Source organism: Macaca nemestrina, chromosome 7, assembly GCF_043159975.1.
Source record: "Macaca nemestrina isolate mMacNem1 chromosome 7, mMacNem.hap1, whole genome shotgun sequence".
Classification (NCBI taxonomy): Eukaryota; Metazoa; Chordata; class Mammalia; order Primates; family Cercopithecidae; genus Macaca; species Macaca nemestrina.
The window spans coordinates 129,731,998-129,745,166 of NC_092131.1; the positions used below are offsets into that span (position 1 = coordinate 129,731,998).

The following is a 13,169-nucleotide window of genomic DNA, read 5'->3' on the forward strand; positions in this document are numbered from 1 at the left end:
GGCCAGGCTGGTCTTAAACTCCTGACCTCAAGCGATCCATCTGCCTTGACTTACCAAAGTGCTGGGATTATAGGCATGAGCCATCACGCCTGGCCAACAATGTATGATCTTTCTTACTAACATTTATCAGTAGAGACCTGTGATAAAGCACGCATAAAGAGAAAGGACACTTTTTTTTTTTTTTTTAAATAAAGAAAATAGTCTTGGGGATTTGATAAAAAAGCAAAAACAACATTATGTTTTTTGAAAAGTAATTTATTAACACTGCAGAATACTGTACAGAACACTGCATTAAAAATCTTTAGGGACTTTTTTATTTCTTTAACTGAACTTCTAGTTTAAAGGAAAGTCTTTATTCCTTGTTTTCTTTCTTCACCACAGTTTTCCTCTATAATTAGTCCCTTCTAACTCAGTCCAATGAATAACATCATAAGCTGGTCTGTTCTGAACTACACCCTGCTGAACCACAGCAACTTTCTTACGACGTTAGTGTATACTGTTAGCATATACTTTTGAAGTGTCTTCATTGAGATAGAGAATAAAAAGAATATTAAATAATTTTCTATATAAAAGGTACAGCATTGTCTGATTGCTATATAAATGCCAATAATGTGCTTAGTTCTTTACGTGTATTGTTTTATTCTTACGGTCAGCTGTCATTTATATGTATAAATGTTATATGTATAAAAGTTGTCAGAGTACTTACTGGTCAGGCTAAGCTGATACACATATACTAGTGTGTCATACAATAATTCACGTTTTGTTTTATTTTTCATTTTCATAGGTTTTTGGGGAAGAAGTGATGCTTGGTTGCATAAGTAAGTTTTTTTTTATTTTTAATTTTTATTTTTGAGATGGAATCTCACTCTGTCATCAAGGCTGGAGTTCAGTGGTGTGATCTCTGCTCACTGCAACCTCCACCTCCCGGGTTCAAGTGATTCTGCTTCAGCCTCCCAAATAGCTGAGATTACAGGCATGTGCCACCACACCCAGCTAATTTTTTTTTTTTTTTTGTCCTGAGACAGAGTCTCGCTCTTGTCGCCCAGGCTGGAGTACAGAGGTACAATCTTGGCTCACTGCAACCTCCGCCTCTCAGGTTCAAGCGATTCTCCTGCCTCAGCCTCCTGAGTAGCTGGGATTACAAGCACCCACCATGCCCAGCTAATTTTTTGTACTTTTAGTAAAGACAGGGTTTCGCCATGTTGGCCAGGCTGGTCTTGAACTCCTGACCTCAGGTGATCTGTCCGCCTCAGCCTCCCAAAGTGCTGGGATTACAGGTGTGAGCCACTGTGCCCGGCCATTTTTGTATTTTTAGTAGAGACGGGGTTTTGCCGTGTTGACCAGGCTGGTCTTGAACTCCTGACCTCAAGTGATTGGCTTGCCTCGGCCTCCCAAAGTACTGGGATTAACAGGCGTAAGCCACTGCGCCTGGCTGAGTAAGTTCTTTTTTTTTTTTTTTTTTTTTTTTTTTGAGACGGAGTCTTGCTCTGTCGCCCAGGCTGGGGTGCAGTGGCCGGATCTCAGCTCACTGCAAGCTCCACCTCCCGGGTTTACGCCATTCTCCTGCCTCAGCCTCCTGAGTAGCTGGGACTACAGGCGCCCACCACCTCGCCCGGCTAGTTTTTTGTATTTTTTAGTAGAGATGGGGTTTCACCGTGTTAGCCAGGATGGTCTTGATCTCCTGACCTTGTGATCCACCCGTCTCGGCCTCCCAAAGTGCTGGGATTACAGGCTTGAGCCACCGCGCCCGGCCCTGAGTAAGTTCTTTAGTGGTGATTTCTGAGATTTTGGTGCACCTATCGCCTGAGGAGTATACACTATACCCCATTTGTTATCCCTTACCCACCTCCCACCCTTTCCCCCAAGTCCCCAAAGTTCATCGTGTCATTCTTAGGTCTTTGAATCCTCATAGCTTAGCTCCTGCTTATGAGTGAGAACATACGATGTTTGGTTTTCCATTCCTGAGTTACTTCACTTAGAATAATGGTCTCCAGTTCCATCCAGGTCACTGTGAATGCCATTATTTTGTTTCTTTTTATGGCTGAGTAGTATTCCATGGTGTATATTGACCACAATTTCTTTATCCACTCATTGATTGATGGGCAGTTGGGCTGGTTCTATATTTTTGCAGTTGTGAATTGTGCTGCCATAAACATGCCTGTGGGAGTATCTTTTTTTGTATAAATGACTTCTTTTTCTCTGGGTAGATACTCAGTAGTGGCAACTGGGTGATACTCTGTTGCCTAGGCTGGAGTGCAGTGGCATGATTTGGGCTCACTGTAAACTTTGCCTCCTGGGTTCCAGTGATTCTCGTGCCTCAGTCTCCTGAGTAGTTGGGGCTACAGGCACGTACCACCATGCGCAGCTAATTTTTCATACTTTTAGTAGGGATGGGGTTTCGCCATGTTGGTCAGGCTAGTCTCAAACTCCTGACCTCAAGTGATCCACCCGCCTTGGCTTCCCAAAGTGCTGGGATTATAGGCGTGAGCCACTGCACCTGGCCTACTTTTAATTCTTTAAGGAATCTCCATGCTGTTTTTTTTATAGTAGTTGTACTATTTTACATTCCCACCAGCAGTGTAAAAGTGTATTCTCTTTTCACCACATCGCTGCCAACATCTATTATTTTTTTGATTTTTTTTTTTTTTTTTTTTGGGCCATTCTTGCAGGAGTAGGGTGGTATCACATTGTTATTTTGTTTTGCATTTCCCTCATCATTAATGATGTTGAGCATTTTTTCATGTTTATTGACCTTTTGTATATCTTCTTTTGAGAATTGTCTATTCATGTCCTTAGCCTACTTTTGGATGAGATTGTTTGTTTTTCTTGCTAATTTGTTTGAGTTCTTTGTAGTTTCTGGATATTAGTCCTTTATTGGATATATACATTGTGAAGATTTTATTCCACTCTCTGGGTTGTCTCTTTGCTGATTGTTTCTTTTTCTGTGCAGAGGCTTTTAAATAGTTTAATTAAGTCCCATCTATTCATCTTTGTTTTTGTTGCATTTGCTTTTGGGTTCTTGATCATAAGGTCTTTGCCTAAGCCAAAGCCTGGAAAGGTTTTTCTGACATTATCTTGTAGAATTTCTATTCAGGTCTTAGATTTAAGTCCTTGATCCATTTTGAGTTGATTTTTGTGTAAGGTGAGAGGTTTTCATTCTACATGTGGCCTGCCAACTATTAACATTTTGTTTATTTAGAGATGGTGTCTTAAATATTGCCCAGGCTGGTCGTGAACTCCTGTGCTCAAGCAATCCTCCCACCTCAGCCTTTCAAATAGCTATGACTATAGGCATGCACTACTGTGCCCAGCTTGATAATTTATTTCTTCCATTACATTTTCTTCAACTGAAATAGTACAAAATGTGTTTTCTGTCAGCACCCACTTTTGTTTTTACTTGACATTGATCTGCTATAGGTAAAACTTGGGCTTCTATATTCTATGTAGTAATGATTAGCTGATATGCACTCTTGTCACATCTTATCTCAAATTCTGTTTCTCTGCAATTTTTTTTTAACTCTTTCAGTAAAATAGTGTCCTTTTTTTTTTTTTTCCTTTCTGAGAGACATCTGTCCACCTTTGACCTTAATCTCATTTAGTCTTGCTTACCAAGGAACTTTGGCTCACCAGTTTAGACCTTCTTTCTCTTTTTCTTCAGTTTTTAGTTTCGGCTTCCTTGCTTGATCCTATTTATAGTCATAGAGTTGTGTTCCCAAGCCCCCTAACTAATAAACATTTCACTCACCATACTCCTGCTTTCTTTTTTTTCTTTTTTTTTTTTTTTTGAGACAGAGTCTTGCTCTGTCTCCAGGCTGGAGTGCAGTGGCATGATCTCCACTCACCGCCTCCCGGATTCAAGCGATTCTCCTGCCTCAGCCTCCTGAGCAGCTGGGGCTACAGTCACGTGCTACCACGCCCGGCTAATTTTTGTATTTTTAGTAGAGATGGGGTTTCACCGTCTTGGCCAGGCTGGTCTTGAACTCCTGACCTTGTATTCTCCCGCCTCGGCCCCCCAAAGTGCTGGGATTACAGGCGTGAGCCACTGCGCCCAGCCCTACTCCTGCTTTCTTTGTAGCAGATTTGATCAACATCTGCTAACTACTTACTTGCCACTCTGTGGCTTCCTCCTTAACTTCCAAAATCTTTTTCTGTTTTGTACTTCTTTTCAAGAACACCAGTGATATCCAGAGACCTTTGTCTCAGGCCTAAGCCTAAAATAATAGTATGGAAGGGCTAAAAAAATCCCTTAAGAGATATTTAATTCCATTTTCTTTTCCTGTTTTGCTTGATGTTATTTTGATGTATTATACCAGCTTTTTTTTTTTTTTTTTTTTTTAAATTATACCAGCTTTCTTTTGGCTAGTGTTTGTATGGTATTTCTTCTCCTTTAAAAAAAAAAAAAACTTTCTGATTCTGCATCCTCATGAAAATAGCAGATAGTTGAATTTTAAAAATTTGATCTGACCATCTTTGTTTTTTAACTGGAGCATTTACATGTAATATAATATAATTACTGTTGTATTTAGCTTAAAACTTTACTATTTGTTTTCTATTTGATCCACCTATTCTGACTTTTTTCCCCTTCTCCTTTCTTGCTTTCTTTTGAACTCTATTCTGTTTTTTCACTCTACTAGTTGGAAAGTTACACTTATTTATTTATAACTTTTAGTTTCAAGAGTACATGTACAGGTTGGTTCTTTAGATAAATTGTGAGTTGCAGGGGTTTGGTGTACAGATGATTTTGTTACCCAGATAATAAGCACAGTACCCGATAGGTAGTTTTTTGATCCTCGCCTTCCTCCCACCCTTCACCCTCAAGTAGGCTCTGGTGTCTATTGGTCCCTTCTTTGTGTTCATGTGTACTCAGTTTTTAGCTCCCATTTAGAAGTGCAGAGTTAGGTTTTCTGTTCTTGCATTAGTTTACTTAGGATAATGGCCTCCAGCTCCATCCATGTCGCTATAAAGGAACGTTATCTCATTCTTTTTTATGACTGCATAGTATTCCGTGGTGTATCTGTGCCACATGGAAAGTTATACTTAAAAAATCTTTTTTTTTTTTTTTTTTTTGAGATGGAGTTGCGCTCAGTTGCCCAGGCTAGAATGCAGTGGTGTGATTTTGGCTTACTGCAACCTGTGCCTCCTGAGTTCAAGCAATTCTTCTGCCTCAGCCTCCCGAATAGTTGGGATTACAGACACGCACCACCCTGCCTGGCTAATTTTTTTTGTACTTTTTAGTAGGGACAGGGTTTCACCATGTTGACCAGGCTGGCCTCAAACTCCTGACCTTAAGTGATCCGCCTGCCTCAGCCTCCCAAAGTGCTGGGATTACAGGCGTGAGCCACCAGGCCCAGCCTAAAAAAAATATTTTTTAGTGGCTACCCTAGAACAACCGTCAGCAAAATTTTCCTGTAAAGGAGCATATAGTAAAAATTTTTACACAAAAATTTTTGGCTTTGTGGACCAGCCTGGGCAGCATTCCATCTTGCTATAGGGTGATACTTCTTGGGATGATACTTTTCTGGCTGGAAACGTCTGTGGCCAGTGGCACCTTTGCCTGAGTTTTTCTTGGGTCTGCTGGGCTTGTTCTGCTCACTCTGAATGGCAGGCTGTCTTTGGCTTGCACTACCAGCCTGGATCCCACACCTACCAAAGGTGAGCCAGGCATGGAGTGGCGAGGGTTGTGTGAGTGAGCGAGGAGTTTGGCCACTGTACAGAACCGAGCATGCTGGCTGCAGTGGGGCAGGCAGCTCCGGGTGCAGGCACAGGTGCTGGCCTCCTTGCAAGGCTGTGGCTGGACTAGGCGTACCATAAGCAGCTTCCATTGCTGGCACTGGGGAATGCAGCGGTGTTCAGAAGCTTGGAGATGCCAGGAACCGCAGAGCCTCAAGGAAGGTGTCACAGCCTTGGCTCAGGGAGCCCCCAGGTCTGGGCTCCATGAAGGTCCTCAGCTCTTTTCTCCTTCTCTCTTCTCTCCTGTTGCCTACAATGCGATGAGCAAGGGGCGTATTTCAGCCCTGTTTGTGTTATGGTTCTTTTAGCCCTGCCATTCGGCAGGTCCTGAGTTCTTGTTCTGCACCCAGGAAGAATGAGGTATGTGGAGAAGTGGAAGGTGAGCAAGGCGAAGAGGAGCTTTATTGAGTGCTAGAACAGCTCAGAGGAGACTTGCAGTGGGTAGCTCCTCTCTGCAACCAGGGTATCCTGATGAGTGTTCAGCTCTCAGCAGAGTGGAGACCATGGAGTGGGTAGCTCCTCTCTGCAGTTGGTTGTTGCATAACTCTTCAGCTCTCAGCAGAGGAGACCCTGGGGTGGGTAGCTTCTCCCTGCAGCTAGTTGTCCCGTCATCTCAGCTCTCGGCAGAGAGGAGACCCTCGGGTGGGCACCTTTTCTCTGCAACTGGCAGGTGGTTGTCTCCTCAAGTCTGGCTGAGTTTGGGTTTTTATAGGTCTCAGCAGGGAGGAAGTGTGTACTCATTAGTTCATGGACAACCATGGGTGGGCCTGGAGAAAGCACCACAAGTTCCCACTCTGGTCATCAGGTGCCAATGGAAAGCCTTGTCCCCAGGCTTCAGGCCTTCCCTGGCTTGAAGGTGGGGCTTCACCAGGGACCTGCCTCCTTTTGCCCAGGAGCCTGTCTACCTCCTGCTGCTGTTCATGGTGCCCAGGCTGTTTGTGACAGGGGGCGCCTACAGGCCAGCACTGAACTGCCCTCAGTACCCCCTTGGCCTCCCTCTAGCGTTTGTAGGCGCCCAAAGTTTAGAGGGGGCCGAGGTGGTAGGGGACTGGTGTATCAGTGCTATCTGGAGCGTGCGCACACTTGACCACACTGTGACAGTGCCCAGGCTCGGACCCAACCTTGCTCTGAGATTGGAGTGGGTGCTGGGAGTGAGGAGAGGCCAGGCAGTGGGAGCAAACACTTCTGAACCTGCAGTGTCTGGGCGGGGGGCCTTCCCAGGCCTCTGAGAGTGCAGAGATGCCTGGGTCTGCAGCTGCAGGTTGGGCGGCTGCAGCTGTGCCTGGGAGGGTGGGGCTCCTGCCTACTCCCATCCCCCAAGAGCACAGTGATGCCCAGGTCTGCAGCGCACCTGGATGGGTGGCCACAGCTGCACCCAGGGAGCGCGAAACTCCTGCCCTGTCAACTCAGAAGGTGGCGGGGCTCCCACCTGTTCCTGGCTTCTGCTGCCTCCGTGGAGCATGCAGTTCTGGCTGCACCTCCCCCACTGCAGCTGGTGTCATGGCAGTGGCCGCTGTTGATGGGCCGCTGCTGCCTTTGGTGGCACGCACTTATAGTCACAACTACTCGGGAGACTGAAGAAGGAGGATCACTTGAGCCCAGAAGGTTGAGGCTGCAGTGAGCCATGATTGTGCCACAGTACTCCAACCTGCATGACAGAGACAGACCCTGGCTCTATAAAACAAAAACAAATACAAAAACAAAACAACAACAAAGTAAAATGAGTTAATGGAAAAGGAGCTGTAGGAGTAAGAAAAAGAGGAAGACTACAAGAAAAATAACTATGTGAGGACACTTTCAAGAACTAGAAATCGGCTGCTTTATTCATGCCATAGTGTGGTGTGTTAAAATGAAGAATGAGGAAAGACCTTTGCATTACCAACTCTGGAATTTCGCGATTTTTCCAGAGCATTGTAAGGTAGCTTGCTATGTGGGAAGAGTGGTAAGGGAGTAGAAAGTGAGTTCCCAAACACTTGGGAATACAGTGATTTTCAAATACTATTTTCTGGATCAGCAATAACAGAATTACCTACATTTCCTCAACTCATAACTATTGTTGAGCCTGGTAATGTACATTTAAAAAAATATTTATTTATTTTATTTATTTAGAGATGGAGTGTCACTCTTGTTGCCCAGGCTGGAGCGCAGTGGTGTGATCTTGGCTCACTGCAAGCTCCGCCTCCTGGGTTCATGCCATTCTCCTGCCTCAGCCTCCCGAGTAGCTGGGGCTACAGGTGCCCGCCACCACGCCTGGCTAATTTTTGTATTGTCCGTAGAGATGGGGTTTCACCATGTTAACCAGGATGGTTCTGATCTCCTGACCTCGTGATCCACCCGCCTGGGCCTCCCAAAGTGCTGGGATTACAGGCATGAGCCACCATGCCTGGCCGGTAATATATGTTTTGAAAAAGTTCCCCGGATGATTTTAATGAAAGCTCATGTCTCGCATTTGCAAATACAGATTTTTGAAGTATTTTAGCAAGGACTGGCTTGTGATCAAGATGGATTTCTGAGTGGTATTTTGAGACAAACCCTCCTTTTTGTAAAATGAAAACCAAAAAAACAAAGCAGTAATTGATAAAATAACAAAGATAAAACCAAACTGACAAAACTAGGGCTCAAAAAACGTAAACGTTTCTGTGTTTCAGGAAGGAGCAGGTGAGGTTTTGGCTGCTTTGAAGTAATAGGGAAGTGTAATTAGAGTTGGGCTTATTGTTGGAAACAGTGGACCAAGATAGGACTCCTCTGTTAAAAAAGATGTTTCTAGGCCGGGCGCGGTGGCTCAAGCCTGTAATCCCAGCACTTTGGGAGGCCGAGGCGGGTGGATCACGAGGTCAGGAGATCGAGACCATCCTGGCTAACACGGTGAAACCCCGTCTCTACTAAAAATACAAAAAACTAGCCGGGCGTGGTGGCGGGCGCCTGTAGTCCCAGCTACTCGGAGGCTGAGGCAGGAGAATGGCGTGAACCTGGGAGGCGGAGCTTGCAGTGAGTGGAGATCGCGCCACTGCACTCCAGCCTGGGTGACACTGCGCGAGACTCCGTCTCAAAAAAAAAAAAAAAAAAAAAAAGATGTTTCTGAGTTTACTTCCAGGGCTGCCATATTATATAACTTTAGGGATTAGATTGTAGTTACTTAGTACAGTGATCTTTAACCTTTTTGGCACCAGGGACTGGTTTCATAGATGACAGTTTTTCCACAGATGGGGTAGTAGGGGATGGTTTCGGGATGAAACTAGTCTGCCTCAGATCATCAGGTATTAGGTCATCAGGCATTAGTTAGATTCTCATAAGGAGCATGCAATCTAGATCCTTTGCATGTGCAGGTCACAATAGTGCTTATGCTTCTATGACAATCTAATGCTGCTGACTATCTGACAGGAGGCAGAGCCCAGGCAGTAATGCTCACTCGCTTGCTGCTCATCTTCTGCTGTGCGGCCCAATTCCTGACAGGCCATGGACTGTCACTGGTCCATGGCCCAGTGGTTGGGGACCCCTTGACTTAGCACATCTTCTGGAGTGGTACAGGTCACAGCCTCTCTGGCTGTAAGAAGATTTGCTGCTGACTGCTGCCAGATGCCATAGCTTATATGAACCAAATACTTAGGGATTCAGGAAACTAAACATAGCTATACAACTAGGAACCTGGTAACTCAGAGTATATCCTCACTGTTATTGTAGAGCAGAATCTTCATCTAGACTATCTGTAAGAAAACTGTTTATGAGATAACTGAGGAAATTTGAATATCAATTGATCATTTAATACCAAAAATTTTTAGTTAAAAAATATATTTATGATACTGTGGTTCTCTTAAAAAAGTAGTAAACAGGTTCTCAGTAAGTGTTTGTATGAAAAACAAAAGAAGTTCCATCAAAAGTCCACTTGTAAAGCTAAATTCTCAAACATACAAAGTCATCTCATGCTAAGGAGGATATAAAATAAACAACCAGAAGAGCAGTTCAGTCTGGATGACGTTTCAATGTTAGTCTGAAAAATATTAAATTACATACTCAGGATTTTCAAAAAGAAAAGGAGTAATAGCCCTTAAGTATAAATAATTTCGGAATGTAAACTGGCAGAAAAAAGATCAGGTGGATTTGAAAATGACAAAAACTTTAGAAGTGAAAAATATAGTTGTAATTTTTAACAGCCAACAGCATGGTGTTCATGAATGAGAAGAGTCAATAAGATGTCAGTTATGTCCAATATTAATCTGTAAAATCAATGCAGTATTAAAATCTGAAAAGATTTTTATTCATGATAGTAAACATGTGAACTTAAACATTTTTATGGTAGAGTAAATGGCCAACGTAAAATTTGTAAAGAACAACACATTAAGGTAATGTGCCCTTCAGATACCAAAATTTATTATAGGACTGTAGTAATTAACAGAGGTTTGGGGTGGAAAAATAGACCTATGGAATAGAATATAGAGCCCAGAACAGATTGATAGGTACAAATCCATAGATGGAATCTATTTTTAGTATGCTATGAGATAGGACTGTTAATTTTCTTCACTTCAACTCAGATTAGCAATTGAACCAGTACCACAGTGAAATGTTTATCCTTTCCTAACTAGTTTTTTTTTAAATTTTTTTTTTTGAGACAGAGTCTCACTCTGTCACTCAAGCTGGAGTGCAGGGGTGCGACCTTAGCTCACTATAACCTCTGCCTCCCAGGATCAAGTGATTCTCCTGCCTCAGGCCTCTGGGTAACAGGGATTACAGGGACGTGCCACCTTGCCTGGCTAATTTTGTATTTTTAGTAGAGACAGGGTTTCACCATGTTGGCCAGGCTGATCTTGAACTGCTGACCTCAGGTGATCCGCCCGCCTTGGCCTCCCAAAGTGCTGAGATTACAGGTGTGAGCCACCACCTGGCCTATATGTCTGGGTTTTTTTTGTATGTTCTGTATTAATCTCTGTGTTTGAAAGACCATCTTGGCAAAAGGGAAAAAATAGTTTCTTGATTAGAAGACTGACAAATATATAGTAGTATGAGAGGATAGAGAGTACCCTGGGCAACATGTTGAAACCCTGTCTCTACTAAAAATACAAAAATTTAGCCAGGCAAGGTGGCGCACACCTGTAGTCCCAGCCAGGTTGAGGTGAGAGGATCACCTGAGCCAGGGAGATGGAGGGTGTAGTGAGCCAAGATCACGTCGCTGTACTCTAGCCTGGGCGACAGAACAAGACCCTGTCTCAAAAAAACAAAACAAAACAAAAAACAAAAAAAGGGAAGTAACTGAAAGTATTTCTTATTATTTTTTTAATAGCACATCATCCTTATATGTTAAAGGATGAAATAAATAAGGGAAATATTGATGACACATGAGAGTGGTTTTTTTGGGGGGCATATAACTAACTAATGAAGATGATAAGAAATAGGTTTTATCAGCCCTGGAAAGTGTGTGGGGCATATTTTCTCAGTAGAAGACAGGAATGGAATAAGATAGATGAGGTAAAGATAGGAATAAATTTTGAGTTGGAGAAGCCATTTGAAGGAAATCACTATTTTCTCAGTGAGGTATAAAAGTTGAAATCATTCTTCTAGAAGTGTGATATACTGTATATGAGGTTTGAGAAGATGGGAAGAAAATGCAGAATACTTGTAAGGAATGCAATAAATAAGGTTAGGTAAAAAGATATAGTGGTAGCATTGAAGGACAAAGGGAAGCTGAATAAAATTTGTAGTGGTGCCTAGTTGTATAATTTTGTTAAATTTACTCAGCAAGTCGGGGGAAGGATTCTTTTATTGCTCTTGCCAAACTCCCTTCTTCCCACCTTGTGGGAGGGAGGGAGTCAGAACCTAGAATTCCTTGAAAATACATGTCTGTCTCTTTAGTTGGTTTCTCTCACCATTTTCTTGGTTTTATGTAATTTCTCTGTTTATCCATCTTCTTACTGTTTTTAACAAATTTAACAAAATGTTTGCTCCATTGTTGGAATTCTTTCTTGTTTTTGCTTTATCCTTAAGAAATTTTGGGTACAGGGCAATTAGATTTGCATGATTATTCTGTCTTAATCCAGTCTTTGTTAAGTATAAGGAAAGAACTTGGTTCTAATCACAATTTCTTTAAAAACATTTGAGACAGCAGGGGAAACATTTTTCTTTCTACTCTTTGGATTTTTGTATAATAAAACATTGAAATATATGTTTTTTTGGCAAGTTACTATTTTTAGAAAGTGCCTAAATTTGGACAGTGAAACTTAATATTATGTGGTCTCAATGAAACTGTTGCTGTGCTAAGACACAAGTTAGTATTTTGTGTTTTAGAAGATGTAATCAACATGCTTGTTAAGCTTTTCTTTCTTGAACATCAGAAAGCAATGCATATTTACTTCTAAATATTTTGCATCTTTTATGTTACAGTTATTTTACCAAGAAAATGGTTTGCATGACTTTGAACATATACTATCCATGCTGATGGGACAGGATCCAATATGAATATAAATGATGGAGGAAGACGACGCTTTGAAGATAATGAACATACATTACGGATCTATCCTGGGACTATTTCGGAAGGGACAATCTACTGTCCTATTCCTGCCAGAAAAAACTCCACAGCTGCTGAGGTGATTGAGTCTCTTATAAACAAACTTCATCTTGACAAAACAAAATGTTATGTTCTAGCGGAGGTAAAGGAATTTGGTGGAGAAGAATGGATTCTCAATCCAACAGACTGTCCAGTTCAGCGAATGATGTTGTGGCCCCGAATGGCTCTGGAAAATCGCTTAAGTGGAGAGGACTACCGCTTTCTTCTGAGAGAGAAAAACCTTGATGGATCGATCCATTATGGTAGCCTGCAGTCATGGCTACGGGTAACAGAAGAACGTCGCAGGATGATGGAACGGGGTTTTCTTCCACAGCCTCAACAGAAAGACTTTGATGACTTATGTAGTTTACCTGATTTGAATGAGAAAACTCTCTTAGAAAACCTACGAAATCGCTTTAAGCATGAAAAAATTTATACCTATGTTGGCAGTATTCTAATAGTTATTAACCCATTCAAGTTTCTTCCTATTTATAACCCCAAATATGTCAAAATGTATGATAACCACCAACTGGGAAAACTTGAGCCCCACATTTATGCTGTGGCTGATGTAGCTTATCATGCCATGCTTCAGCGCAAAAAAAATCAGTGCATCGTGATTTCGGGAGAGAGTGGTTCTGGGAAGACTCAAAGCACAAACTTTCTTATTCACCACCTTACCGCTCTCAGTCAGAAAGGATTTGTCAGTGGAGTAGAACAGATTATTCTTGGAGCTGGACCAGTACTTGAGGTAAATATATAGAAATCTTGTTTTTGATTTTAATTTTAATTTTTATCCTTTGAGGTGGGGGGTGCACCATTCCTGGAGGTATTGCAATACCAGATCAATGTGTGGAGTAGATCAAGCAAGATCCTATTCCATCTCCCTGCTTCAAAAACTCATTTA

At 42.4% G+C, this 13,169-nt stretch overlaps 1 protein-coding gene across 11 annotated transcripts in view; it reads left to right on the forward strand.

Moving 5' to 3' along the window:
- LOC105487515 (myosin IXA) overlaps nucleotides 1–13,169 on the forward strand; it is a 299,768-nt gene that overhangs the window by 58,861 nt on the left and 227,738 nt on the right. For 10 of the 11 annotated variants that reach the window (XM_071101117.1, XM_071101116.1, XM_071101115.1 and 7 more), the window contains one exon: nucleotides 12,103–13,013. In XM_071101117.1, the coding sequence (XP_070957218.1) occupies nucleotides 12,174–13,013 (840 nt within the window). In that variant the 5' untranslated portion in view covers nucleotides 12,103–12,173. Of the gene's footprint in view, nucleotides 1–794; nucleotides 819–12,102; nucleotides 13,014–13,169 lie in introns of those variants that run through there. The other variant, XM_071101118.1, reaches the window with a different exon arrangement.